The sequence below is a fragment of the Cornus florida genome, unplaced genomic scaffold, assembly GCF_030987335.1.
Source record: "Cornus florida cultivar Cherokee Brave unplaced genomic scaffold, ASM3098733v1 CherokeeBrave_3.0.0_Hap2_Chr01, whole genome shotgun sequence".
Classification (NCBI taxonomy): domain Eukaryota; kingdom Viridiplantae; phylum Streptophyta; class Magnoliopsida; order Cornales; family Cornaceae; genus Cornus; species Cornus florida.
Window position 1 is genome coordinate 112,257,638 of NW_026775571.1, and position 26,907 is coordinate 112,284,544.

General features: G+C 34.0%; 2 protein-coding genes across 4 annotated transcripts; both read right to left on the reverse strand.

The window, feature by feature from the left end:
- Window positions 1-1,208: 1,208 nt before the first annotated feature.
- Window positions 1,209-5,401, reverse strand: LOC132314317 (two-pore potassium channel 3-like). The gene is made up of 2 exons (XM_059813196.1): window positions 3,989-5,401; window positions 1,209-1,868 (listed from the first exon to the last, which is right to left on the reverse strand). The coding sequence occupies exons 1-2, from the start codon at window positions 5,119-5,121 to the stop codon at window positions 1,721-1,723; spliced, it is 1,281 nt and encodes a 426-aa protein (XP_059669179.1). The 5' UTR covers window positions 5,122-5,401; the 3' UTR covers window positions 1,209-1,720.
- Window positions 5,402-6,958: 1,557 nt separating this feature from the next.
- LOC132314326 (uncharacterized) lies at window positions 6,959-20,561 on the reverse strand. Of its 3 annotated transcripts, none has more exons than XM_059813211.1 (10): window positions 20,144-20,561; window positions 16,909-16,952; window positions 16,368-16,485; window positions 16,139-16,265; window positions 13,826-14,466; window positions 12,659-12,944; window positions 12,295-12,574; window positions 11,221-11,385; window positions 7,663-8,121; window positions 6,959-7,548 (listed from the first exon to the last, which is right to left on the reverse strand). In XM_059813211.1, exons 1-10 carry the CDS (start codon window positions 20,322-20,324, stop codon window positions 7,261-7,263), a joined length of 2,589 nt encoding a protein of 862 aa, XP_059669194.1. In that variant the 5' UTR covers window positions 20,325-20,561; the 3' UTR covers window positions 6,959-7,260. The 3 variants fall into 3 exon arrangements, with proteins under 3 accessions (XP_059669194.1, XP_059669188.1, XP_059669200.1); XM_059813205.1 differs by having other exon boundaries at window positions 13,826-14,469; XM_059813217.1 differs by lacking the exon at window positions 16,909-16,952 and having other exon boundaries at window positions 13,826-14,469; window positions 20,144-20,278.
- Window positions 20,562-26,907: the final 6,346 nt, after the last annotated feature.

Sequence of the window (26,907 nt, forward strand, 5' to 3'; positions counted from 1 at the left end):
GATTTGACGTTTAATTGTATGTATTTATTTATAGGATCATTATTACACCATATCTAATTGGTTATATCCATTTCGTATATATATATAGGAGTGCACAATATATATATTTTTTTATGATAATTCTGATTTATTGACAAAGAGGTAAAATAATAATAATAATAATAATAAGATTATCATTTCAATCAAATCAATTCAAGAATAGAAAGAACTAATACTCATCAAGTGTCTCGGATTATTCCAATCAAATATCTTAGATTCTGATTGAAGTATTTATGTAGGATAATTTTTATAGAAATTGAATTCTCACTTATTTCGATAATCCTCTATATAGAAAAAATAATTTTAGAAATACATAAAAGGGGAAGATTTTATTTTAGGCCAAGATACTAAATGAAAGTGGGTCAAGAATTTCAATGATAGAAGTTGATAAAGAAGTGAAGTTGGTAAGGTACATTGATTTGGCAATTTTTATTTTTAATCCACAATGAGTTGTCTGGTATCATTAAACTTTGGAGAAGTATAAATCAAGTAACCACCTTGATCAATTAATTTCTTTGTTAACCTTGTGAAGCACTTGTTAGTTGAATCCATTTTATTAGTATTATTATTTATTATTTTATTTTTTTCATTGAAAAGTTGCTGCCAGTGGAAGACAGCTGTCCTCAGATTTATTTAACTATGATTATGTGAATAATTGGGGAGAGCTGATGAGTGATGAACTGATGATTGCTCTATATACTTTCAGAAAATTATGAGTGACGAACTGATGATTGCTCTATATTCTTTCAGAAAATTATTTTTGACTCACAAGGACAAAGCTTCGGCTTTAGAAAAGTATGGATGTGAAATATTTTTTAAAAAATATATTTTTTATTTTTTAGTGTTTAATTATCATATGAACTAGACCTAGGCCTTTTTTAAATATCAAAAAATTAAAAAAAAATATATACTTTTATCAAAAAAAGAAAAACATTCTACACAGAAACAAACGGAGTCTTAAATTGTAAAATCCATTCTCTTCTTAGAGTTTGGCCAAAGATAACTCCAATTTGGGCTCAAGGACGTGAACTTTTTTCAACTGTATTTTTACAAAAAAGAATTTTGGTAATTAACGAATTTACAAATTTTCACATTGACAACTATCGGGATAAATATGTACGCAAGTTTTTGTGTTTTTTGCAACATTTAAATCTTTAATATTTCTGGTCTAACAAAATACATAAAGGCAGATGACTCGATAGTTCATTGAGTTAGTGCATCTGGTAAATTTTAGAGTGTTAAACTTTTAACTCTATACATTTATTAATCTAACTTGCCTTGAAAAAAAGAAAAACAAAATACATAAAGGATTTTAAGTGGCTTGAGTTGAAGCCACAATGCCCACCGACAAAAAGAAAAAAAAAAAAAAAGTTCACAGGATGGAGAGAATATACAATGGATACAGAAGATTGATGATACTAGTTTACCGATGAAGCCATGACAGATTTTTTTGCTATGCACCATTATACCGAAGAGATGGCTCACTCTGATCGATGGTCAGGATCCTTAAACACAAGGATCAACTGATCGGGGCATCTTAGTTCGTAAAAGAGCAGCTTTTTGTACAATTCACACACAAACTAGCCTTTCTGCTGAATCTGAGACAATATGACTCGTGAGGGCAAGTCCATGTGGTGCCACAACTTTGTTCACCTGGCAGAACGAACCCCATTTGTATATCTCAGTTGTGACTTTCCATGAGATCACCAAGAGTAATTTTCCCACAGTTGCCAGTGTCTAGCCGTTCAAATTTTTTGCATATCAGCAAGATGTCTTTTTCCGAGACCTTTCCCAGCTCCTTGAGCTTGTATATGACGTATTCTGATTTACTGCAAATATCATACAAACATTAAAAAGAACGAAAATCTGAAAACCCATTAAAGCCACATTCTATTTACGAGAGCTTAACTCGAGCAAACAAAAGAATATAGAATTATTGTAGAAAATCATACGCTATCAGACAGTCACAAAATATAAAAAACAATAGTGAAGTAGAGATTGTGAGATGGCCATGAGAACAAGCTTTCATGTCACTAATCTAGATTTAGAGCTCCTTTTAGAAATAGTCAAAGTGTTGATACTAGTGATGTTTTATCTATCAACATAATGACGAGGAGTGTATGATGGGGGTTCAATTCTGTGTTGAGGAAGGAAAATCCACTGTCTAGGTTTGCATCTCAAATTGAATGAAAGGAAATTAGATAGGTGGTAATATGAAGATAGGTGGATACTTTACAAAGGTGTTGATTGGTTCTATATTAGAAGAGGGTTATAAACTTCAAAACATCAAGCTAGTTTGGCAACTAAGTGTGCATGGAAGCAGTGCTCATGGAGGATCCATGCCTCACCTCAGCCAGAGAAAGTAAGTTTGTTGAACTAATCATTAGTTTCATAACCTTAATAGACGAGTTTCTTAGATGGAAAAATTCACAATTCCCAAACTCCAATAACAGGTATCATGTAGGCATATGAAACAATATCAAAGCTTAGGAATTACTTTTGGGCAACCTCAAGAGCAACAGTGTATTAAGATTACCATGAAAGCAGCTTGTTAAATCAAAAGTGCAATGAAAAAGGTCGTATATAAAAACTGAAGACACCCTTTCCCAATGGTCCAGGTATACATTTGATTTTGATAGAATATATTAACAGTCGAATTGGAGCTTACAGTAACAGGCCTATACTTACAATCATGGACCATCTCAAGAGGAAGTAGATGAAAGGGTCGTAGAAAGATACTGAAAAGTTCTTAATTGTACTTTAATTGTATCTTAGAACTTCGAAGCAAGATTGATAAGTTCAAGCAAGAAGTGTCGAGGTTGTGTACACTAACAATGAAGGTAGAGAAGAGTATGAAGTTGTGGAGAAAGGCTTATCTTTTGTGGTGAATTTGGCTCACAGTGTGTCTGTCTGTGTGCAGAGAGCAGGCAATCAGCCAAGTTCCCCGCGAGCAAGCAGACGCTTGCAATTCTTACAACAGGGACAACCCAAAGAAGTACTCATCAGTACCTGACCAAATAAGACACAACTCAGGTCCTACAAGGCTACAATGATATGATCCACCCTCAACCTTGAGACCATTTGGTTAGATGTTGATCATGACCCAATTGAGCCTCCCTACTGTAATTAAGTATTCGCTTAGAAGGCCAGAAAAGAATTGGAGGAAGCTGTATAAGAATACCCCTGCTGAGTGAGTATAGCGAAAGGAAAACATAACTCACCAAGAAAAATAGAGAAAAATGAAAAGGTTCTACATGATGATTTCAAATATATATATATATATATATAAAGGCAAAAGAATTGCATACATTCATATTGCCATAGTGTATAGTAATTGTAGTCTCATTCACATTTCACAGTATATCATTGAACAATTATAAAACTAAATATCAACAGCTTCCTACATGAAGTCCAATCCGAACCCAAAATCCTAACTTCTAGGGTCAATAATTAATATTACGCAAATTCTCATCAAGCTATATCTCTAAGTTCCTTCAACAGAAAGGAACTTCTAACAGCAATGAACAATGTAGTTGACAATAATCCCAAATATGAAGCAAAAGCGGCAAAGCCTTCTCATATTTCAACGCAGGTTGTGGCCTATTTTCCAAATATAGAGAGATGATCATATAAATATCTCAACAGTTCAGAATCTTGTCTACAGATGATGATCCCAAAATAACCTTCTAACAGTGTATGCATATTAAAAATTTTGAAAATGAAATATGAGTTTGTCTGCCATTAAATTCAGTCGGTGGACTATGCCAAAGCAATTTCAAAATCAAAATTGAACTTAAGTCCTAAAAAATTGGCAATCATGTTAATGTCATTTATTTTATTAATCAATTTTTATTTTTCTGGGGATAAATAATAGGAAAGCATAAAACGTACAGCTAACATTTCACAGCTTATTAGAAAAACAATAACAAAAGAAAAGTGAAGTCTTTACCTAACAAAACCATGGTTGTCAATATCAGCAGCAAGAAACTGGGAGACAGTCATATCCTGACCAAGCACCCATTTTGCCATCCTCCTATTCCGTTTATCCACCCTTGCCTCGGCCAAGTAAAGAAAGGCCCGAGCAACAGCAAGTGTGGACACAAGCAACCAAATCGATGCAAAAATCCGACCAGGCAAGGACTTAAATGCCCTGTCACCATACCCAACAGTGGTGACCGACATAACCGAAAGATAAAATGAATCCAACCATCCAAGCCTCTCAACAAAATGCATAACAGCCACTCCAACCCCAATACAAAGAACCACAACTCCCAATGCCAACCCCACCTTCATCCGAATCCTCATCCTCCCCTTCTTCACATCAATTATATATGACCTAGGCATATTATTATGGTCTCCCCCAGCTTTCACAGTCCTCAAAAGATAATTCTCTTGCAAATCAAGCACATAACTAACCATCCCAGTAAGTAAAATATCAACAAAACCAAACCCCACCAACACAAACATTATTGAAAACAACTTTGTGGTAGTACTATTTGGAGTAATATCACCATACCCAATTGTACACATTGTCACGATACAAAAATACAAAGCATCAACAACTGGGTGTGTGTTAGTTGCACTAAAATCATCCTGATTAAACCAATATATAATCACACCAAGAGTCAAATAAATTACCAAAAGGACAAAAGACTGACGAACGATTGATGAAGAAGTGAATTGAGGCGGTTTCGGCACTGAAGCGCGGATGACATCGTTGATTGCCGCCATAGCCGGGGCGGTTTTCGACCGGTGGAGGTTGCTTTTGGTCCATGAATAAAAGGGGTCAATCAACCAAGACTGTTGATTTGGTGGGTCAGGGTATGTGGGATTTGAAGAAGAGGTGGAGGATTTGGGGGAATTTAGGGTTGGGCTTAGGAGAGCATCAACGAGTGGAGATGGGTCTTTGGGGGATGATGAGGAGGAGGGTCCAAAGATTAGGCGGTCTTTGAGTTCTGATGGGGTTAGAGGGAGAGGAATAGAGATTTCATCGTTCTCTGGGAGGGGACAGAGTAGTGGCGGTGGTGGTGGTTGTGGCCTTCTGGAGTTGATGATATGTGGAAGAAATGGTTCTTTCTCCATCTGGGTTCGCCGGAAAACTGCTATTCTGTCAGCTGGAATACCAAAACACAGGTGGGTTCGCTGTTATAAAGCGGTTTTGTGATGTGGGTTGGTTTAGGTAGAGAGGATGATGAAATGAACAGAAACGAACTCTTTCAACCATTAAAAAAAAACTAATGGGAAGATGGTAAAACAATGGATGCATGCAATATATAGAGAAAGTTGGAGAGAGAGAGAGAGAGAGAGGTGGGATTAAGCTCTCTGATACTTCGATTGGATCTTAAAATATTTGGGTTTTATTCAAGTTGAGATCTAAGAGTCCGTACCAAAGTAACACAAATCGTTTTCAGCTCAGTTTTGAGTGATAGAGATAGAGATGGTAAATACTGGAGAAGGAACTAAATACTGTAGCACATTCTGTCTCGTTTCGGACAAAGCAGGGACTCCGTACTCCTCCTTTTGAGGTCCCCATTTTTTACCCTATCTTTGCGTTTTATAGGACTGTTATTTTTCTGTAGACTGATTGATTAACCCCGAAAAATAAAAAACATATCAATAAAAAATAAATCATAACGTCAATAAATGAAAATTCGTCTCTAAAGAATAATTGGAGTCTTTTGTGCCAAAAAAAAATTAGTAATCATAAAGTTTGAGGGACTAGTATTATCTTTGTCATGATAGTATTTTTATTTTAAATAAATAAATATTATTTAACGTTAAGTTTTTTATTATACGTGTATAATGTGAATTTTTTTTAAATAAAAAAAAAAGTTAAAAATGTATTTATATTATTTTCAAGATTATTGTATAGAATTGTGTTAAAAATGTTTGAAAGTGTCGGTTTTAAGTGTCAAGAGCCAAAATGTCGGGAAATTATCTAATATAATAAAAAAATATTATTTGCAAATATATATAAAGTGTCAGACGTATCTGAAAATATTAAAAAACACACGTCTTAAAGTATTTAAAGAGTGACATTAACATGGACACAGCACCGGCTCTTTCTTAAAAGTCTGCTTATTTCATAGAGCACCATGGATGAACTATGGATATCACAAAAAGGGCTCGCCCAAGTTGGCAAGGGATACTCATAAGAGCCTTTTGGAGACACCTGCATCTAGTGGCCTATTTGGGTCATGTTATAAGTTTTATTTGTATAAGAGGAATATATATATTTATACTAATAATAACTATATCAAAGAAAAAGCGAAATAAGTGTAATGAAAATATAGGGTTGTACTTATCAGTCTTCAAACGATATATGTCCCACAGTCAACAAACGAAACTAGAAAGTTCTATCGAAATAAATTTTTGTTTTGATAGCCATAGCTAAACTTATTGATGGTGGAGGAATCTCAGTCAATTGAATCCTTGTTTTAGTTCCTCGCATATACTTGTTTACTTTTGTTACAAAATCCGATTTCATTTTTTATTTTTTTTCCTTAGAAACAAATGCATAATAATTTTCGTTGCAAAAGATCACTTAGCGTCAACCTAGACTTCTTCTCAGTCTCTCAAAAATGTAGTTTTGAACACTGAATTTTCAAATTTTACATAAATATTGGACAGCCACAAATGAAAAAAAGAAGAACTTTGGGAAGAGGGTGTATCATCCAACACAGCAGTAGACAGATACTTTTCCCCACCATGAGAAAATCAACTTTTCAGAGCTAAAAGATTCCACCAAGAATGTTTGTGCAGATAAAGGAATGCTCATCTCATGCTTCTTTTTTATTCTTTTTGGTAATCATTGATTGAAATTTCACTTGGATTTTTCCTTGCTGGCAAGTACATGAAAATTGCTTATGAGGTATAAGTACTTATAAGAAACAGCCAAATATATGTGATAACAACACAATTGGCAATAAAATAGAGCCTTTTGTCATAAATTCAATTACCAATAATACAAAGGACTCCTGTGTGGGAACAGAACACAGTTTCTGACTATAAGTGGAAAAACAAAGAAAAAAGTAAAAAACGTGACAAAAAAAAAATTTGTTCACCATCAAATTAGCACGCATGTTCCTACATCTCATTAACCAGCGATAAATACCTAGAATACAACCACGAGGCACAGGGCAGCAGCAAGAACTCAAGTTCTCTTCCGAACGTTATGAATTTATATTATTTCATCTGCAGGAATACCTTGATGTCATAAGATTAGTAGCTTGTTTGCCATATTTGTTGGGACTGCTTAGAAGGTTGGCCTTGAGAGCTACCAAGGGAGCCATCTCTAGGGTTTTGTTGATGATGTTCAAGTGAAATTCCACCCTGAGAATGGTAGAAATTAGGGTACCCAAGAGATCCATTATTCTGTGAAGGCTGCTGACCTTGCCGAAATCCAACTGACTGTTGATTCTGACCCTGAATGTTGTAATATGTGCTGGCTGGAACAGCTGGCATTGTTCTGGAACCAGGTCCATGAACCCACATGGCAGAGTTCTCATTCTGAACAAATCATAGTAAAGAAAGAAAAAGAATTCTTTAATTTCACAAGAGACGACAAAAAAGAAAATGAAGATGAAAGAATTGAGACAGTTCAATGATCCTCAACTTTTTTACCTGTTGAAGAGCGATCAAATGACTGTTGTCCTTGTATCTAGAGCTTAAAACGTCATCATAGCCTATGTTCGTGCCGGCTGGGGCAGCAGGTGGATTCATGGGGAAGTTGCCTGGGATGCTGGTTGAACTCCCAAAGGCACCATAACCAGAAGCAATAGCAGCAGATTGAGGTAAGCTGCTCACGGATACACTATTTTTATACTGCGGAAGTACTGCTGCCAGAGATTGATGGTACGTGTTGTTACCAGCAAATGCTTGCTGGAAAGCAGGTGACATATACGTATAACTCTGCGGAAAGAAAGGATAACTAATCATGTTGGCAAAGGGTCCCAAAGGAAGAGTGGGTTGGGAATATGGATGCACGGCAAGCTGTTGAGGTAGAGCAGGTTCTGTGGCAACACTGCTTCCCGACAGGATATGTGGAGATGGCTGAGTTGAATAGTTCGATGTCTTCAGAGCCTGTATGTGCATAAGAAATAAGCAGAAAATTTAACAAAGGGGAGGGGGAGACTTGGACCTGACACTACTAAGTTTGTAAGTTGATGGAAACGTATTCAACTGCTCTTTTTCCAATTATAAAGACACCACATTCATGTTGCAATTCTCATGTGGTATATAAGCTTAACTTACCAGGTCATAGATGTAGCCCATTAAGTACAAAAATACTATGGTCAAAATTATGTGACCCAAAAAATCCACTCCATTTTCATTTTCTAAAGATGGATTTCAAAGTCCAACAGAAGAAATTGAACAATTTGAAAAATTATATCTCAGAACTGATCATGCATGTGCAAAAATGTGTACAAACAAATTAACTCAATTCAAATGAGTCATAAAACAGAAAGGAATGACTTCTTTTTTCAGACGCCGCATCCAAATCCGGCGTGAATTTTATTCATATTGTTTCCCTCAGGGCTGGAAGTGTGCTGTAGAAATATAGATTCCCAGCAATTCAGGTGGGAGTTGCATGCTTCAGCTACAAGCCTAATGCAGGGCAACTTAGGCTACTTGCCAACCAATGGCAATGGAGGCAACAAATGAGTTGGATACTTAATAAAAGATGTCGCCGCTAAGTGGTCAAACAAAAAACTGACAGTTCAATCTTATGTGGACGATTTTACACTAACATGTAGCAGTAAGACATGGGACAAAATAATGAATTGACACCCTAGTCATCAATTATATGATTGGCCCATATCTATCTGTAGTTGCCTCAAAAAGTATGCACGTCTCATGCAAATAACAATCATTTTATTGTGAACTTCAGTATTGACCAAATGATTTCAAATTCTCCCAATCTAATGTGGAATTATGTACTGACTAATTTGTCTAATAGTAGGATGTCAGATAATGAACTAGGAGGCAAAGTTGCTGCGATGGACGTTATAGTTGTCTTGCTTTCTTTAAGAGCTAACGAAGATAAAAGAATAACTACACTTTTATTCTATTCTTTCTAAATAATAAATATAACATTTAGGGGACAGTCATATCCTAGGGAACATGGACATTTCTCCTAGGGGTGCTGTGTCAGCATCAGACACGTGTCAAACACGGCTAGAAGTGTCCTAGAAGTTGAAAATTTTATTTTCTGGTTGGGCACGGCTGGGACAATGAAAAACACATTTGGGACACGGCGAGGTGGTTTTCTAATGATTTTTCTTAGAAGAATGATGTTCAATGTAAGTTTGAATATATTATGGTCTAATTAGAAAAACAACATAAATTTTTTGAAAATCACTCATGATTATATGGATAAAATGAGCAAATATTATTTTACATATATATAATAATATATTATATTAGTATTTTTTTGACGTACCCTTGCCATAATTTTGTCCTGTTTTTTTGAGATTTGTTGTATCGTTGTGTTGGTATCGTACTATCGTGTCGTACATGTACCCATAGCAGTATCCATGCTTCCTAGGTCATATCAGTGACTTGGAGTTTACAAAGCCTGAACAACTTGACACAAATTCTCAGTGCTGGAGATTGTGAACAATATTTTGTCCGCTTATACTTCTATATTTAATTATTCTGTAAGACTTCTATAATCCCCTACCCTTCCCTTTTTTCAATTTGAATACTGATTAGATTAGTTAAGACAAGGAAAGATGCTTTACAACCAAAAGGTTCCTGGAAAAGAGATAACTAGTGGTATTATTGAGGGAGTAAAAAAAAACAGTGTGGCCTAAGGGTCAACGATCCACAAGCCATTATTTGATTATAATAGATCAATCACCTAAGAGGCAAAGATAGAAGAGGATGTGTCTCATAAATTACCAGCTCAAATATGAATTAAGAACTGCTAAGGAGTCGGTGGATAATGACCACCCACCAACCAAAAGGATAAACTTCAGAAGATGGCCAGTCCTGATTTCATTATATACATAAACAATGGAGACCAAGAAAGAAATATATTTTCATCTTCTAGAAACTTTATACAGGATTTGGTGGTTCAAGAGGCTTCTGTATAGAAAACACAGTGCAGTTATGGCCTCTAAATACAAGGAACAGCCAAAAATTTTAAAAACCATAATTTTCAATCTGCCTTTTGATTTATAGACCTACTAGCAACGATTTTAAAGTAATTCTTGAATCTCTCAGGCTTTCAATCTCCAGAATTTTAAAGCAATCGCCTCAGATCTCATTCTCAAAAATTGGAAGGTTATCTTGCTATTTTCTACTCAAGGATGGCAGACTCCTAATAGTGACTCAACGAAGCTTGATTTTGATAAATGCTCCAAGAACAGTTCAGGCAAAAATTAGAAAGATTTTATGAATTACATGGGCAACTATTTCTTCACTTTCACATCACTTTTTGGGGTCTCTTAACATCCCTAAGGTGTGTGTATACTCACAATTCTGTACACACTATATATCTTATTGTCATGTCAGCTCAATGTCCATGCCCTTTATTAAGATGAGAATAAAATGCTCAAGCTCCTTCTGAGATCTGTTCCAGAGAGATGAGAAGAAAATACAGAAGCATAAACAAATACACAAACACTATGTAAATTCACGTTTGTGCACATAACTCTAGATGCAAAATAGTCATTATATGATATGATCAAAGGATAAGAGGAAAATGAATCTCTGCAAGTCTTCTTCAAATACTTGCATAAGCAAATGTTGTCTTTTATAACTCGGTGGTGCATGTCAAACACCAATGACTGCACCACTAGTAAGGCATCACAAGGACAAGAGATGAAATCTGAAATGTACACTGTCCTGGGCTGTGAGAAAAGAACTCAAGACACAAGATATGTCTTTAGATTGAGCTAAAATGGCAAGAAGGTTTCATGAACCAAACAAATTATTCAGCCATAATTTTAATAAGTAATGCGTAGCTTCTTGCATGGATTTATAAATGGATGTTTTGGAATTAGCATGCACACCATCTTCCTATTTCGATTTTACCATTACAACATTATAATGCATAGACAAAGCCATGTTTCTTCTCTTTTCTCTAATTGGGAAATTGAACAAAGATTTGTCATCAATCTAAGCATAAATTTAAAATTCTAGGAATATTGCAGCAAGTTAATGTAGGTGAGATACCTCAGGCATGGGAATGGTTGAACCACTTATGGAGGACACTGTGTTGCCATATTTTGCGGCTGTCGATTGTGTAATTGGAAATGGTGAGTATGGAAGATCGGACTCTCTTACAGGCTGAACGGTTGCTGCCAACAAAGTACTTGGTAACGAGTTTGTATACGCTTGCTGTCACAAAAACATATGAAGTGAGGATTAACAAAATATTATTTATCTTTTCTTTATTTAGTTAGGGAAAAAAAAAGGATAATAAACAACAGGAGGGCAATCATATAAGACACAGCCAAAGCCGCATAGCAAGATTATAAATGCAGAAACAATAAGAACAAGAGTTATTGTAACATCAGTTATGTAAATATTAAAGTGACCCAAAATTTTAAAGTCAAAAGCACAAAATTTTTATTGAAGGCAACACGAGATGAATCAAGTACAAAAGAAACTAATAATGTCAAATCCCAGTTGGTTAATATAGTGAGTAACTATGCATCTATCCAATTTGCATTTGTGTATTTATGTACGTGTTATAACCAACACTGAACAGTCACACCTTCATATTACAGATCTACACGAGGGCATACATGTAATCTTTGTCAACGGTAGTACATTACACACACACTTGCACAAGATGGGCATGCTAGTTGTTTGCCCCCTATGTCTTTGATGTTTCCTCTAGTCGCCATTCTGAGAGACATCGACCTAGTGGCAAGAGTTCACAACATCTCCAACAATAATAAAAAGTTATGGTAAACCTACCTCCCACCCCTAATTGCTTTCTCCAAAATGCCATAAATATAGACAAAATCATGTTCACAGTCTTCTTCTGACATATCCAAGGTCCAATATGAAATTGGCAAGAAAATTTATAAGCTTGCTGAAAGTAAATGGACCATAGAATAAGTGTCTCCACCTGTTATTGGACAATTTAAATGCTTGTTTAAAGCATGAAAGGTTTTGCTTCAGTTCTAACATGTTCTTTAAACAAATAATAGTCTCCTTAAATAACAATGGCATGCAAGTATGTGCAAATAATTAACATTGCCAAAATTCAAGGCAATACAATGTCTGATTAATTATTACCATTACACTAGAGAAAGGAGCAAGATTCTGCATCTGAGAGATTGACTGCGAATGAGGCAATGCAGTGTTCAACTGTTGAGCATTTTCAAAAGAATAACCAGATGTAGAAGAAGGAAAGGTATAATGATCCCCGTGTGCCACTTCAGGGTCTTCCTGTTTCAACACTTCTGGTTGTGAAGCACCAGTTGAATCAAAACTCCCAGCACTTGTAACAGTTCTATTAACAAAATTTCCATCTGAGACAGTTCTGAGAGGCTCATCCCCGTAGTACTCGGGATTTCTGCAAGAAAAAATATTATGAGACAAACTACAAATAAACCAACAGGTAAAATAAAGTAACTACCACTGCTGAAGAAAACAATACCTGGTTTCCAAGTGCCCAATTGATGAAGCATCTTCATCTGCAGGTTCCTCTTCCAAGTTACTTTTCAAGGGCATGGATGCAAACGGTCCAGAAACAGCAGCATTAATACCAGACCCAAAACTACCAAAGCTCAAATGTGAACAGTCTGCAGTTTGGACTTGCAGGTGACTTGGAATTACAACAGAAGGGTTATCCTCTTCTGGTGGTGAACCCTGATCCTCTTTCTGTATATTTAATTGCTGCAAATTTGCAGTCACTGATGATACTGAGCCACCAACATCTTCAACTGAAAAAAAAAGTGATGGAGAAAACAAATCTAAGTTGCCACCAATATGATGTACCAAATAATAAAATAAAATATAATGAGTCAGTTACTAATAAACAACAGGTAAGCAGAATTTCAAATTGGGAAAATTATTAAATCTTTAACCCAATTTCTCACTCCGTGGAACAAAACATACATTTGTAGAATCATTTCTGAAGGAGTAATGTTGAAATAGGTGAAATGTGATACACAATCAAAGCAGAATCCAGTCACTCATGTACTGGTAGTCTGGACATGTGCTGAACTTATTAATTATTATGCTAAGCCTGGACATGCTACCTACACCAATGTATTATTCTCCTCTTGATTTACTATATGTTTCACATAGACCCTCTAAACTGAACCTGTGTTCGAGATTTGCCATAAAGCCCCAGGTTGCTGTGATTATAAAGTCGTTTCACCAGTGGGTACCCATCTAATGTCAAACAAATGCAACTGAGTAGCCAATTAAAATAATAATAATAATAATAAATAGAGAAAAAGTAGTTGAGAAAATATAATAGTTATAAAAATGAAAGGATGCTGATATCCTGTACTAGGCATGCATAAATATTGTATTAAGCACAATTACCAAATTTCATGAGATAGTATTAAATTATAAATACAGTTTCAAACTGTCGAATGCATATATGAAATTATCTTAATCAACGTATTAAATTTGCATCAAGGTTAGTTGAAACAATAGAAAGAGTTCAACAATGTTTTAGAGTTAAGTAATCCTCAAGATGCTATCACTACAATCAAAATGTAACATTCATTTCAATTATTGTAAATAGCATGCTTTAAAATTAGTATCAAAACGGAACTGCAGGCCAAAGAGAAAATTAAAGCATTTTATTCACCTTCCTGATGCTCAAAAGTATGTCCATGAGGCTGGTAGGAATCCGTCTTCTTATACAAGTCATTGTCAAAATGAGATGCACCTCCAATATTATCCTCCTGCATCTTTCTACCAGACACAGAAGCAGATCCAACATGATTTGCACTAAAATTTTCAACAGCAACATCTTCTGGTGCTGGAACCTTATCTGTTTGGGACTGCAAGTGCCAGTTACTTCTCTCAAAGGGCATGTTAGATTGATTTGCATGCAGCTCAGAATCAGCAAGAGGCTCCACCACAGAGGGAAAAATAGTAGCTGGTGGTTGCTCAACCAAGGGCCACTCATCATTGGGAGAAACATGCTGTCCTGCACCAACTACAGGCTCAAAATTTCTCTCTGACACCTTAGAAGCATGATCTTCAGAAGAATGCAAATCGGGATGTGATGCCTGAACATGGTTGTGATTAACATAGTGATGAGATGGGTATGATGTGTTTGAAGTCTTCACGTGTGGCCTGCCCATCTTAACAATATCAGCCATTGATACTTGACCTGGGACCCCCAACCAGGAAGATTGATATCCAGAAGAAGGCTGTGAAGATGACGAAATACCATCAACTGTGACTGTTGTCGATCCTTTACTTTCGGTGGTAATAGAATCACTGCTATAGATATCATACATGTAAAAGAATAAAATTAGCCTCACGGACAGAAGATAGGCAAACAGGTTTCATCGATAATGATGGACGTAATAATTGTATAAAGAAATCCGTGAATTTTTTATTTTTTATTTTTTATTTTTTACTTCTTAGGGACATAAAGGAACATTTCCAAATTCTAGTCCAGCTACATCAAGATCCTAGGAAGGGAAGACTCGAATCAGACCCTTTAATATTCCACTAAGTGAATGCTCCGACGCTCGAACTCACACCAACAGCACTGATGTTCAAGCCTTAAAAGCCGCTGAAACAAGCAACCAAACCTTTTTCTACACTTCTTCATGTCTTTAGTTATAGGTAGATCATTCCTCGACATATTGAGGTTCTATTTAGGAAGCTTAGACAGCAACAAGACTCAAATTGGGAACAATTACAGGAACAACTCAACATATTGAATGGGAACAAATCAATAGTTTTTACAAGTCAAAACTCCAATTACAGGAGCAGAGATTGCTAATTTGATTGGGCTGAAACTTATTTATCTAGCATGACTTAAATATGTCAACAGAAAATGAAATACCAGTACTACAGAAGCTTTAGAAAATGAAAACTAACTGAATCGTGCCTTTGAAATGTTTAGAACATCATTCAAATTTTAACCTATTTTCCTTTATAGAAGGTCGAGTTTCCACACTACTATGGAATACATTAAGCAGAAGTACCGAACATAGCAAAGGGTGACAAGGTTAGCAGTTCTGACAATAAAATTCACCGGACACTCCGGTCTTACGAGGGATACAGGTGTAAGCCTCTAAGTCAGATTTTGGTTTTGATCAGGGCCATGAATGGGTCTCTAGAAATATAATTTCAGCAAACAAGAAGGTGAAATCTAAAGTGAAGAGATGGTGAAGGATAAAATAAATAAATAAATATATATATATATATATATAGAGAGAGAGAGAGAGAGAGACAGGGAGAGGAAAGTAACCTGCTCCAGAATGGGATCGTTTGAGTCCACATTCAAACCAAAGAAAAGTTCCACACATATTCAATAGCTAAAAAAAAAAGTCAGACTTTCCCAATAGCAGTGTAGGCAGGACATCATTGAGTAGTGACCTTTAAGTTTCCATCCCTCTGCCTAGTGTTTGCCACATTGCTAGTCAGGTTCTAATTGAACTATAGTATATAGCACAACCGAGGAACCTACCGGTATAAACTCGACATCACTATTTAGTTGCCTTTGGTTCCCATCTAACTACCTAATGTTTGCCACTAGTTAGATTTTAATTGAACCAAGTATAAATCAGATCAAAGCACCTTCAGATTCAAGTATATATATTCTCTTGATTTACAACCACAGTAGTCCTCAAGAGAACTAACACTAGCTGGGTCACAGTTAATTCAATCCAAGACAGGGCTTGTAGTTGGTTAGAGTTCATGTACTTTAGTCAGTCCATATTCATAAATCAGTTCACAAGAGACTTGTTCTAAATCAGTATAGTAAGGAATAATGATTGCTAGTATAGGGAACTATCACCTCTACAATGGGCCTCATACAAATGATGTAGAGCTTCATGATGCAAGTTTATAGCATTAAACCAAGTCCTGAATTAACAAATTACAAATACATAAAAGCAGCAGCAATTTGAGGCTCTAACAAAAGTTGATTACCAACCTGAGGCCATGAGCTCTCAAGTTCATGTTATTTCCTTCCATTCCAGATGCCAAAGATGAAGAAATTGGATAAGAATTTATTCCATTTTCCTTCTGGTATGCAGGCTTACCATGCAAAGCAGCGGACTCTGATTATGAAAGTAATAGGTGATATTAATCAAAATCAACAGCAAGTTCCAACAATGCACAATATGAGATCTTGCTAAAACTGCATCTCAACATGCACATACCAGAAACATTAAATTGAGTTAAACCACCACGTCCAGTGTAACGGTCTGTAGCACCCCTATTGCCACGGTTTGAAGTGTTACTAACACCACGAGATCTAGATTCTGTTGTTTCCTTTGTCTGAAACAATAATAAGAAGCATTTTAACAACCACTATGACAGCAAATTAATAGTAGAGTTTCAATAATCCTTACCAAGGTCATTTTCTACACAAAGTAAAAGATAAATTTAAAAATAAGGCACAGACTCCTTATGCGTAGTAAAATATGTAACATAATGGTCAGATATTTTCCAGCATTGAGGCAAAAACAATGAACAACTACTTTAATATGGAAAAAGAAAATGACTAGTTAATACACATGTACATTAATAAGCAACAAACATGGGATAAAGGCAAGGATGATGTTGATGATGACTGACAAAAGCAAGATATCTTAAGCCACTGCAATGTCAAAGCAGAAACATCGAAACCAACACTAAAAAGAGAGTTAAATATTGACAAATGCAAAATATAAATCCTATGCACTTTCCAGATCCACGCACCTCTTTTTTCTTTTCTCGTTTGCTCTTCACCTCATGAAAAGGATCTAAACAAATGATAAACTTCAAATTAGAGATGAGTTTGAATATTAAGAATATAATAGTGATTCCGGCTTTATAATTTCCCTTGGTGGGGAACTTCTTGAGATACAAAAATTAGCATTAGATACCGGGGCTGACAGCCGTGACAATATAGAAAGAATGTCAATGCAACTAACCTTAAATTAATAAGGGAAAATGAGAGGAAATGAGAAACACAAATAATTGTTAGATCAGTATAATCTAAGTTGAACGTAATAACTAGAAGGCTAGTAGCCTGCCATTAAGTAGTTTTTATTAATAGATCGCAGATTAGCATCCAGCCATGAACAAAGTTGAAGCAAAAGATATAAGAATATAAAGATGCTACAGTATGTGAGGCGTTTCCCGTATTGACCATCACCAACACTCATATTCACATGTTTCAAACCACCTTCAAAATAAATACACTTCATGTTCAAACTTCAAAAAACATAAATAGCACGCTATTTCAATATGGGACCAGCAAACTATACAAATGCTTCTAATTTTCTACAATTGTGCCAAATCAAATTTTGATGTTTTATAACCCATTGCTCGGTGCAACAGTAAAACCTCTTGCTGACAAATCTAAAGATACGAATTTAAGTCTAAGAGCGGCCACTTGTGCAGAAATAATGCCAAAGTTAAGATCTGCCCCCAGCCTTCCCCTCCCAATGCCCCATGCAAGATGCACCAACACTAGATGGCAGCCTTCATCTGCATTATATAGTGACTGGCTTCTTCATCATTCTATTTTTCCTATTACGATAAGCATGAAGGCAAATAATACATTTGATATAAGAGAGTGATCCTGAGCACTTCCAAAATCCATATGTTACACTATTCCTTTTGGCCAAACACATTTCATACTCTTTATGCGGATAGAAAGTTTTTACTTTGTATCAATGCAAACACAAAGATAGTTACACTAACTAAGATTAGTAAAAGAATCAGGAACTCAGGAAAGAAAAATGGAAGATAGATTCCTACCATTTCTAATGTTCGAATTCTTGTCATATTAATTAATTGCTTCAAAAAAAAATTGACTCACTTGGTTTAAGCGTGTGCTCCACCAACAATATCAGGGCAACCAATTTACTTACAAAGTTACAAGCATAGGGATCAGGGTGATTTGTTGCCCATGAGCTAGGTTATAGCACTAATAAAATGCATTATGTTGAAGGCATATTTTATTAGGTAAAGATAGTCAACATGCATCATGCATGCCACATAGGCACGGATCTACATAATAATCAGTGGGGGCAATTGCCCCCCACTGAAAATTTTTTTTTTTTTAGTAATACACCCTTGCTAATTTGTTCTTTTTCTTATATACCCATAAAATCTCATTATTGCCTCCCCCCCCCAAAACATAATTTTCTGGGTCTGTCCCAGATGCCACATATTAAACTATGTTACATGGACTCTTCAAAAAAATCAAAAAGTACCCGTGTCAGACACATATTGCTCGGACAAGGGTATAGGATATGTGTCCGACACTTTTGGGTGGACATGAAGTTAAAAACCATATCCAGTCATTCAATTATATTATATTATTAATTTAAAATGAGTTAAATGCCTATATTGAACACTACATTGGAGAAAAACAATACATTACTCTAGAAAATAAAATAAAATAAATATTTAGCAGTGTCCATGTGTCCTTCTACTTAGAAACTTGACACGTCCGACGCATGGATACATACCCGTGTCCGACACACATACCCAAGTTTAGGTAACATAGATCTTAAAAAAAAGGATTGCTAGAGATTGTCAGTATAGCCCAATGGCTATCTATAATCTCAACAATTGAAAGGTAGACAGAAGACATGAAATACTTACTTGGAACAAAATAATCATTCTATCTAGCAACAACACAAATGTCATAAGATTATTTTAGCTATTTGAAGTTTCAAAAGTACTTCCAACATTTAAGAGTAAATTCCCTTCAATATTGAAGACACAATACAAATCACAATGTCCAACAAACCAAACCTGGCACTACTTTTAGGCTAATTACATTCAAAGATCTTGAGAATATGTGCACGCTTGGCATTGTGTTGTAATAAGCACTTTTTTATTTAGAACTATTAAAAAGAGCTCTCAAAAAAATTAGATAGTGTTTAACAACGTGGTAAAGCACTTTTCATAGAATTCTTTTTCCATAAATACTCATTTATTGATTTTTACCTCTACTTGCAAAAAGATCCAAATTTTTGCCTAAAAGCTCTGCTGGGCCAAAATCTTTACCACTCAGAAGTACTTGGTTTAGCTACCAAAAACAGTTAAAAATTAATTTTCAAAATAAAAGTGTTTGAGCCAAACATTAATAAGCACTTGCCCTTTTGTTGAATGTAGTATTGAGCAGACAAGGCATGCCTTCTAAGCATATTAAACTTAGACAATGACAGATGAAAAGAAATACACTGGAGAATATGCAGGCATAGATATATATACTTAGATGCATATTCGTGCATGGAAGATAGAGGGACAAAATTATGTAATAAATACCAAACCCTTCACAAATAGTTATATAAAATGTATAAAGTAACATTTTTCAGGATAAGTTAATTCAAAATGCAAATAAAGAATTACAGGCCTTTGTTGCTCAGAAATTGGCGGGTGGGAAGTAAACACAGTCTAAAAGCTAATTTGTTACAGTTTGTCAATTAAAAATAAGGGGAAAAAATCTTAATAAGCTTAATCCCAAAACATAAAAGCACACAACATTAAACCTGAGGTTCACAATTTTAAGTTTTTTAATATTCAGCACCCTACAAAAATTCTACTAAAACATTATTATTAAAAAAAATAATAATAATCTAATTAACTAAAAGATTTTTTTATGAAAATTAACTTAAAGGGTAGTTTCTTGAGGTTATATGAGGTAGAAACTGTGTAAATTGCTGAAAATGGAGTGGGAGAAATATCAACTTCCACGTATGGTTGACTCTTGATTTTCAGCCTTCATTTTCCGGAAGGTAAAAAAAGCGTTTGACATAAGATTCAAGACTACATTTCCTTTTCTTCTCCCAGATTTCTCAGCAGCCAAACACTACTTTCTTCAAAATCAGAGCCAGAAAAAATCCGGAAACGAAAATATATGTAGAGTAGAAAGAGAGCAAAGAGGGAAATGGAGAGATAGAAAGAGGTAGATATATATATATGAGGGCTAAACCTTGAGAGAGAAGCCTGTTAACGGTCTCGTTAGGGTCCATATTGCATTCTTTGAGCATAGCGTAGATCTCTTGTTCGGGACAGTTTACAATCTCCTTCAAGCTCTGAACCATCTTTCTTGACGACGACGGAATCGATTGTAAGCCGCCGCCATTGTTGCGGATTCCTCCTTTGCTACTCATACTCTCTCTCTCCTCACTCTCTCTCTCTCTCTAGAATCTCAGATCTAAAGAACGACTGCCCCTCTCTCTCTGTCTCTCTCGGTGACTATTTCTTCTCTGAGTACTCTGCTATGGAATCCGCCGCGACGAGAAGATATCTGAACTCTCTCTCTCTCTCTCTCTCTCTCTCTCTCTCCTCTTTCCTCGCGAAAACCCTCTCTCTCTCTCTCTCTCTAAAAACTGTGTGTGTAATTTTTTATTATTTTTAGATATTGGGAGTAACAAATGATAATTAGGCTATTTTTTCACTTTTACGATTTGAATTTAAACATTTGGAATGTCTTTGCTCTTTATGTTATTATCATTGCAAAATTGAATCACAGAAAATAATTACTATCAGCTAACGTGTCAGTGGAAGACTGGAAGGTGCCCGGAAATGAACCGTGGGTGCTTCCAAGTACGACTTTATCTTTGAAAATAAATGTTAATGAAAACATATATGGATTATAATTTTAAATGGTTATTTTATATAATATTATGAAATATTATTGTTTTTTTATTATTTTGAATATTTAATAATCAATAATTTTTTTTCCAAAAAAGTATTGATCTGTATTTTTTTTAGAGCATGGCCCCACAATACAGACCCCATTTAAATTAGGAGCACAGTTCAAAAGCGAAATCCCAATAATTTACTTCTCGGATCCTACAACGCGACTATGTTCTTGAAGATAAAAGTTTATTTATTTATTTATGTAAAATTTTGATCTTTTCATAGATCATTTTTTATTAAATCGATATTAATTCATTAATCCTAATTATATGGACACATTTCTATGGTTTGCAAAAATAATTTGACCTCCAACATAACTTTTTTCTTTTTTACCAAAATACCCTCAATAATTATTTTAAATTACAGCAATGTCTTTTTTTTTTTGTTACTGATGAGGTGATTAAACAATTAGGGTTTGGAGGCAAATTTGGGAGAGGAAAACACGCCTTCCTCTGTTCATCCTTTCTACACGTACATAATTAAATTTAGGATAAATTATACTCATCTCTCTTAAAATTTGAGCATCTTGCATATAAAATATAACTGACTTTTCACATAATTATACATATGTGTGTGTGTGTGAATAAATAAGAGTGGCATCTATCAGCATGTAGTGGTAGCGGTGGCAAACCGGCAATGTTAGGAAAACATTAAATTGACCAGCAAACGGAACTTTTTGATTTTTTTTTTTTTTTTTTCTCTTTCCAATTACATTTGCTAAATTGTAATATCACAGTACATTTCGTTAGAATGGAATATTGGCTTTGATAAGGATATGGCAATGCGACACTTTAGGGCGGGGAATGCCACCACCATCCCTATCTCCGTTTATATTATCTACCTCAATTCTTACTCTAAAATTATTTATTAAACGGGGCGGGGTGAAGTGAGACGGGCTGATTTTGTAGACTATTTTTGTAATTGTAATATGAATATAATGAAAATAAATAATAAAACAAATTTGTAACTATGATAATAATATGTTTTTCTTTTATGCGTATATAAACAAGATTCAACTTCTCAATTGAAACTTAAGACTAAAATTATTGTTGAAACATCAAAATAATATATAGAAGTTCTCAAATAAGAATAATATAAAACAATATTTAGTCATTGGAATATAATAAATTAGGATTTGCTTAATATATTCTTAATATTACTTAATATATAATTAAACATAATGACAAAATTATAATTTATCATTATAAACGAAATGAGGGCAAGGCGGGTGACCTTTCTACATTCCTGCACTATGACCATAGGGGTTTTCAATCCAAGCCCGCATCGATATCCCTACCCCATAACCGTTCTAAACCGGGCGGAGTGGGGGCAAGGTCAATCGTGAGATTCTTAAAATTTTGAAAGACTCGTGGTGAACTTTCAAAAGTAAAGTTTTTATGTAAGATTTCATCAGCACAAAAAAAAAAATTTTGAGTGCGAAATTTTCATTAAAATGAGATGACAAGGCGACTTGAAATATTTTGGGGCCTTAGACGAAAAATAAAAAATATACTTTTAATAATATATTATTATTAAATCATATTTGTTTAAATATCACCCTTATTATTTTGTGAATTGCAAAATTAATAATTAGATTCTTGTATTTAAGTTCGGTTAAAATATATAACTATATGTATATATACAAATTTATAATAACAAAAGTTAATAAAACAAAAAAAATAGTTAAACTTATTTAGAAAACTCCTACAAATTATTCAATAGAATCAAAATGGGTTCAAATTGAAAGTAATGGATATTGAGTGGATAAGAAAGAGAACCATAAACTTGTAATAAGAGATGAGGGAAACAACTTGTTGGGAGAGGAAATAAAGTATGTGAGGAATAAGAAGAAAAACAAATTAACAAAAGATAAAAGCTAGTAAAAATAAAAATTAGTGTTGTTGTAAAAAAATACAAATGAGATAGAAAAAAAATAAATAAAAATAAGTTATTTAAGAACATAAATCTTTGGGATCAATATTAAGATTCGACGAGGAGAGAGTGGTAGAGACAGATAGGAAAAAAGAAAAAGAAAAAAAAGAAAAAAAAAAGAAGAAGTTATTTAAGGATATAAAATTTTGGAGCCCAATATTTATGTATTGATTAAAAAGGGAGGTCCGTAAAATAAAGTTTGCTTTATAGGGGAGGTCAAAGTAATTTTTGAAACCATAAGAGAGATTCGTATAATTGTGACAAACCTCAAGGGAGCTCTATGTAATTTATCCTAATTAATTTATATGAAGTATTAAAATCCAATGTTATCAAGTTTGGAAAATGTTGCTAGATTTGTGAAAATTGACCAAAAAAATCAGGTTTGTTAGTAGATAAATTCACAATTAAACAAAAATTTATATAGGATTCCAATAGAAGATGAAATATAAACTCTGGGGTTTATTTATTTATTTTGTTTTTTTTTTTTTACTAGCAAAATATGGAGTTTTTGTTCATAAACTATGGAGTTCACATTGCAAAGATAAATTATTAAGTAGTCAGGAACATATAATCGGGACAAATCAAGACATGGAATTAAATGGGTCAGGTATATAGTTGCATGATTTGTTGGGAGTGGTTGGGCCATACGAGATACTTAATAAATTGTAGCAAAACAGAGAGGTAAAACAGAAGAAGAAGGAAGATTCGAAACTAAAACAAGCAACAGCAAAGTGGATGATGAATGATAAAATTTTGTTTACTCAGGGCTGGTTTGGCAACAGTTGGTGTTTTGCATTTCCATTTTCATTGGAATCATAAACAACACATTTGTTGTGACATGCTTTGTAAAATTTATAGAAAGATTTTCAAAAACAAAAATATAAAAATATGTTTGGTAATATCAAAGTGTTGGGTGACAAAATGAATAATAACTTAAAAACTCAACTACAGTGCATGTGCAGTGCATGTGCTTGTCCGAGCCCAGATAATTAAATGAAACGATAATTATTCCTAATAAAATATAATTATATAATTATCTTTAAGGATAATTATTACAATATAACCGGCTCGGCCTAGTTATAGTTTTATCCTTTTCAGGAGATGACACGTGTCATCCTATTAATCCAAAAAGCCTATAAATAGAGGCCTGGAGGAAGAAAAAGGGAGAGGATTCAGAATTCAGAAGTCTACAAATTCAGACACAAATTCAGAAGTTCAGAGACTCAGAAATCCATAAACTCAGAATTCAGAATCGAAACCCAAACAGTGATTCAAGAACAAGCTCGTGCAGCCCTTGGATCCAACCAACCAAAAACAAGGAGATCGAATCAGAGGAGCATTCGTTTTTTGTAAAAGATATTACAAAGGACTGTACTCCACATTCATAAATTAATAAAATTTCATTTTGTTCCCTATTTTGTTTCTATTGCAGACTTACAAAATTTGTGTGTACAGTGCTATATTGCAAAAACATTAGTATATATTTTTTATTTGATCCTCTTTTTCACAATAAATTGGATATTATTCAAACGGTAATAACCGATTATCAATTAAATAAGTAATAAAAAAAAACTCTAGAGCTTACTTTGCTACAGTATACACCAAACAGGAAAAGAAAAGAAAAAAAACAAAAAAAACTTACCAAACAAGACCTCAGCAAGTGGTGTCAAAGCTGCATGGGAGACGAGTGCGCACTTTGATAAATAAATAAAATTTGATGTTTATCCTGTGAATTTTATATAGTATTGCATTATCGGTCTTTGGACGTATGCTGTGCACAAAGTGGATGACCTACTCGGCTACTCAACACTTTTATTTTATTTTATTTCATATTTATTATTATTATTTTTTACTCAACAGATTGAGGGCACTTGTCCATTTAAGAGTACCTATCTTTAAATGGGCTGACCTACTGAACTCCAAAAAGACCGGCCCAGGATATCATAAGTTGGGCTGAAATATTAGCATTTTCTATCTTTTTTTTTTGTTTTTTTGTTTTTTTTTTTTGTAATTATAGGAGAGAACAACTGTCAATTCTCTCACAGCAGTAATTATTATAGGAGATACTAATTTATACATTTTTAGAATTATGAAGTAGCCAATGCCTTAATCACATATACAATAAACATTTTTGTAACTTGGATAATATATATATCTCATAAATACTCGTTACACTTTTTTTTCTTAATATTCTTTTTAACTAAGTTTTTTACTTAAATGTTCGTACCTCCACGCAATTGGTTGAGAATTTCATTTTCCAAAAACAATTATATTATTAAGTATATTAGTAAATATTATTCTATGTGATTGAGCTTGTGATTCTACATATATTTTGATTTTAATTAATAATATATTTCAAAATATATGAATTATTATGTATTGTGATTCCACATATATTTTGATATTAATTAATAATATATTCCAAAATATATGAATTATTATGTAATCTGAAATACTAAATTTCATTGTGGAACAAAAATAGTTTATGTAAGATTTATTATTTTTTCAAATTTGTTAATATTATGGAATTTAAAACTAAAGTTGTTAGATAGTGTATTAGTATTTCATACCTACTCATTTATACATCTTCTCATCCAATTCGATGTGTGACAAATTTTGTTTGTAATATTTTCCGCAACCCGTCGTTGACACCGAATTAACGCTTTACCCACCCATTTATACACCTTTCAATTCTCATTGAATTGGGACAAGTCCACTTACATAACACTAACCGTTTATCGGGCCTCATTTGATCCATTGAAGGTTACAACCACCAAAGGAATACATCATGACATTACTAAAAATGTACACAAAACAATTGCAATTAAGGACATACAAGAGTTGATATTTGTAATGTAATGGAAAACTTATAAATATTTGATCAGATCACTCCACTTTTGGTAAAACTCTACAACCATTACCATCGTGATTCTTGTCAATGTTGTCATTTACTGTTTGTTAAAATTGTTCTGGTTTCAAATGTACAACTCATACAAGTTTGACGGTTACATAGAATAATTTATTCTAGCCAAGCAATATGTATGTATGTTAGAAATAAATAAACAAAAAAAAAATGTTAGAAATAAATAAAATATTATATTGTATTATATTAAATTGAATACCTAAGGTCTCACACACACACACACACAGGATAAGATTTATGGCAGGTAATTAAGTCATCTATATATATGGTAACTAGATAGGTGAAGGTATAAAAGATAATTAGGTAGGGGTGTATGCGTAAATATATAAACCCTAATTTGTAAGTACATGATATTATAATACTTTTATAATCTAACAACGTGCTGAAAGGTTGAAACAACACCTCTCGATTTTTATTATTTTGAATGATTGATTATATATTAATTGCTAATTAACAAAAAATAAATGATGAATTATGATTGTGACCTCCGGATTAGAGGATTTTACTAATTGAGCTATATGATCTTGAAATATTTGCAAACTCTTTAAGATTGACAAACCATGGAGAGGGATGGGGATGTTGCGAAAATTAACACAAAATAGATCAAACACAAAAGTGAACACAAATATTAGGGGGTTTGCTCAGAAATTAGGACTAAGTCTACACAGGTTGCAAAGATTTCACTTAATGAATTCTCTCTCTCCAGCTTTAGCTTTTGATTTAGTCCCATGAAACAGTAGAAAGAGAAGCACAAAAGAGAAAGGAAAATACCACATGACGGTTACACTAACTACAAGTTTGTAACTTAAACTAGCAAAAATATTATATGAAAAATGATTCTTGCACCGAATAGTTGAAGTGAATTGTTAGACCTACTATTTTAGTTAGTTAATTATTCAACAAATAAGAAAGGAGAATACTCCATTTAATTATAGTTAGTATAAATAGCCAATTAAAAATTATTCCATTAAGCAATTCAGTGCAAGTTTTAGGTGTAAGTATCACACTACTCATATTATAATCAAATTCCATATATGTCATATCAATCCCTCTTTTCTCTTTTGTTCCTCTTCCACTTTTTTTTTCCTTCCTAGTTTGGCACCTCTTCTTGCTTGCAGTTTCCAACTACCCAATGCCTCAATTTTCAAGTTTTCTTATATTCCCTCCCCTATTCCTTCTCTCTTTAATCCAAGAAA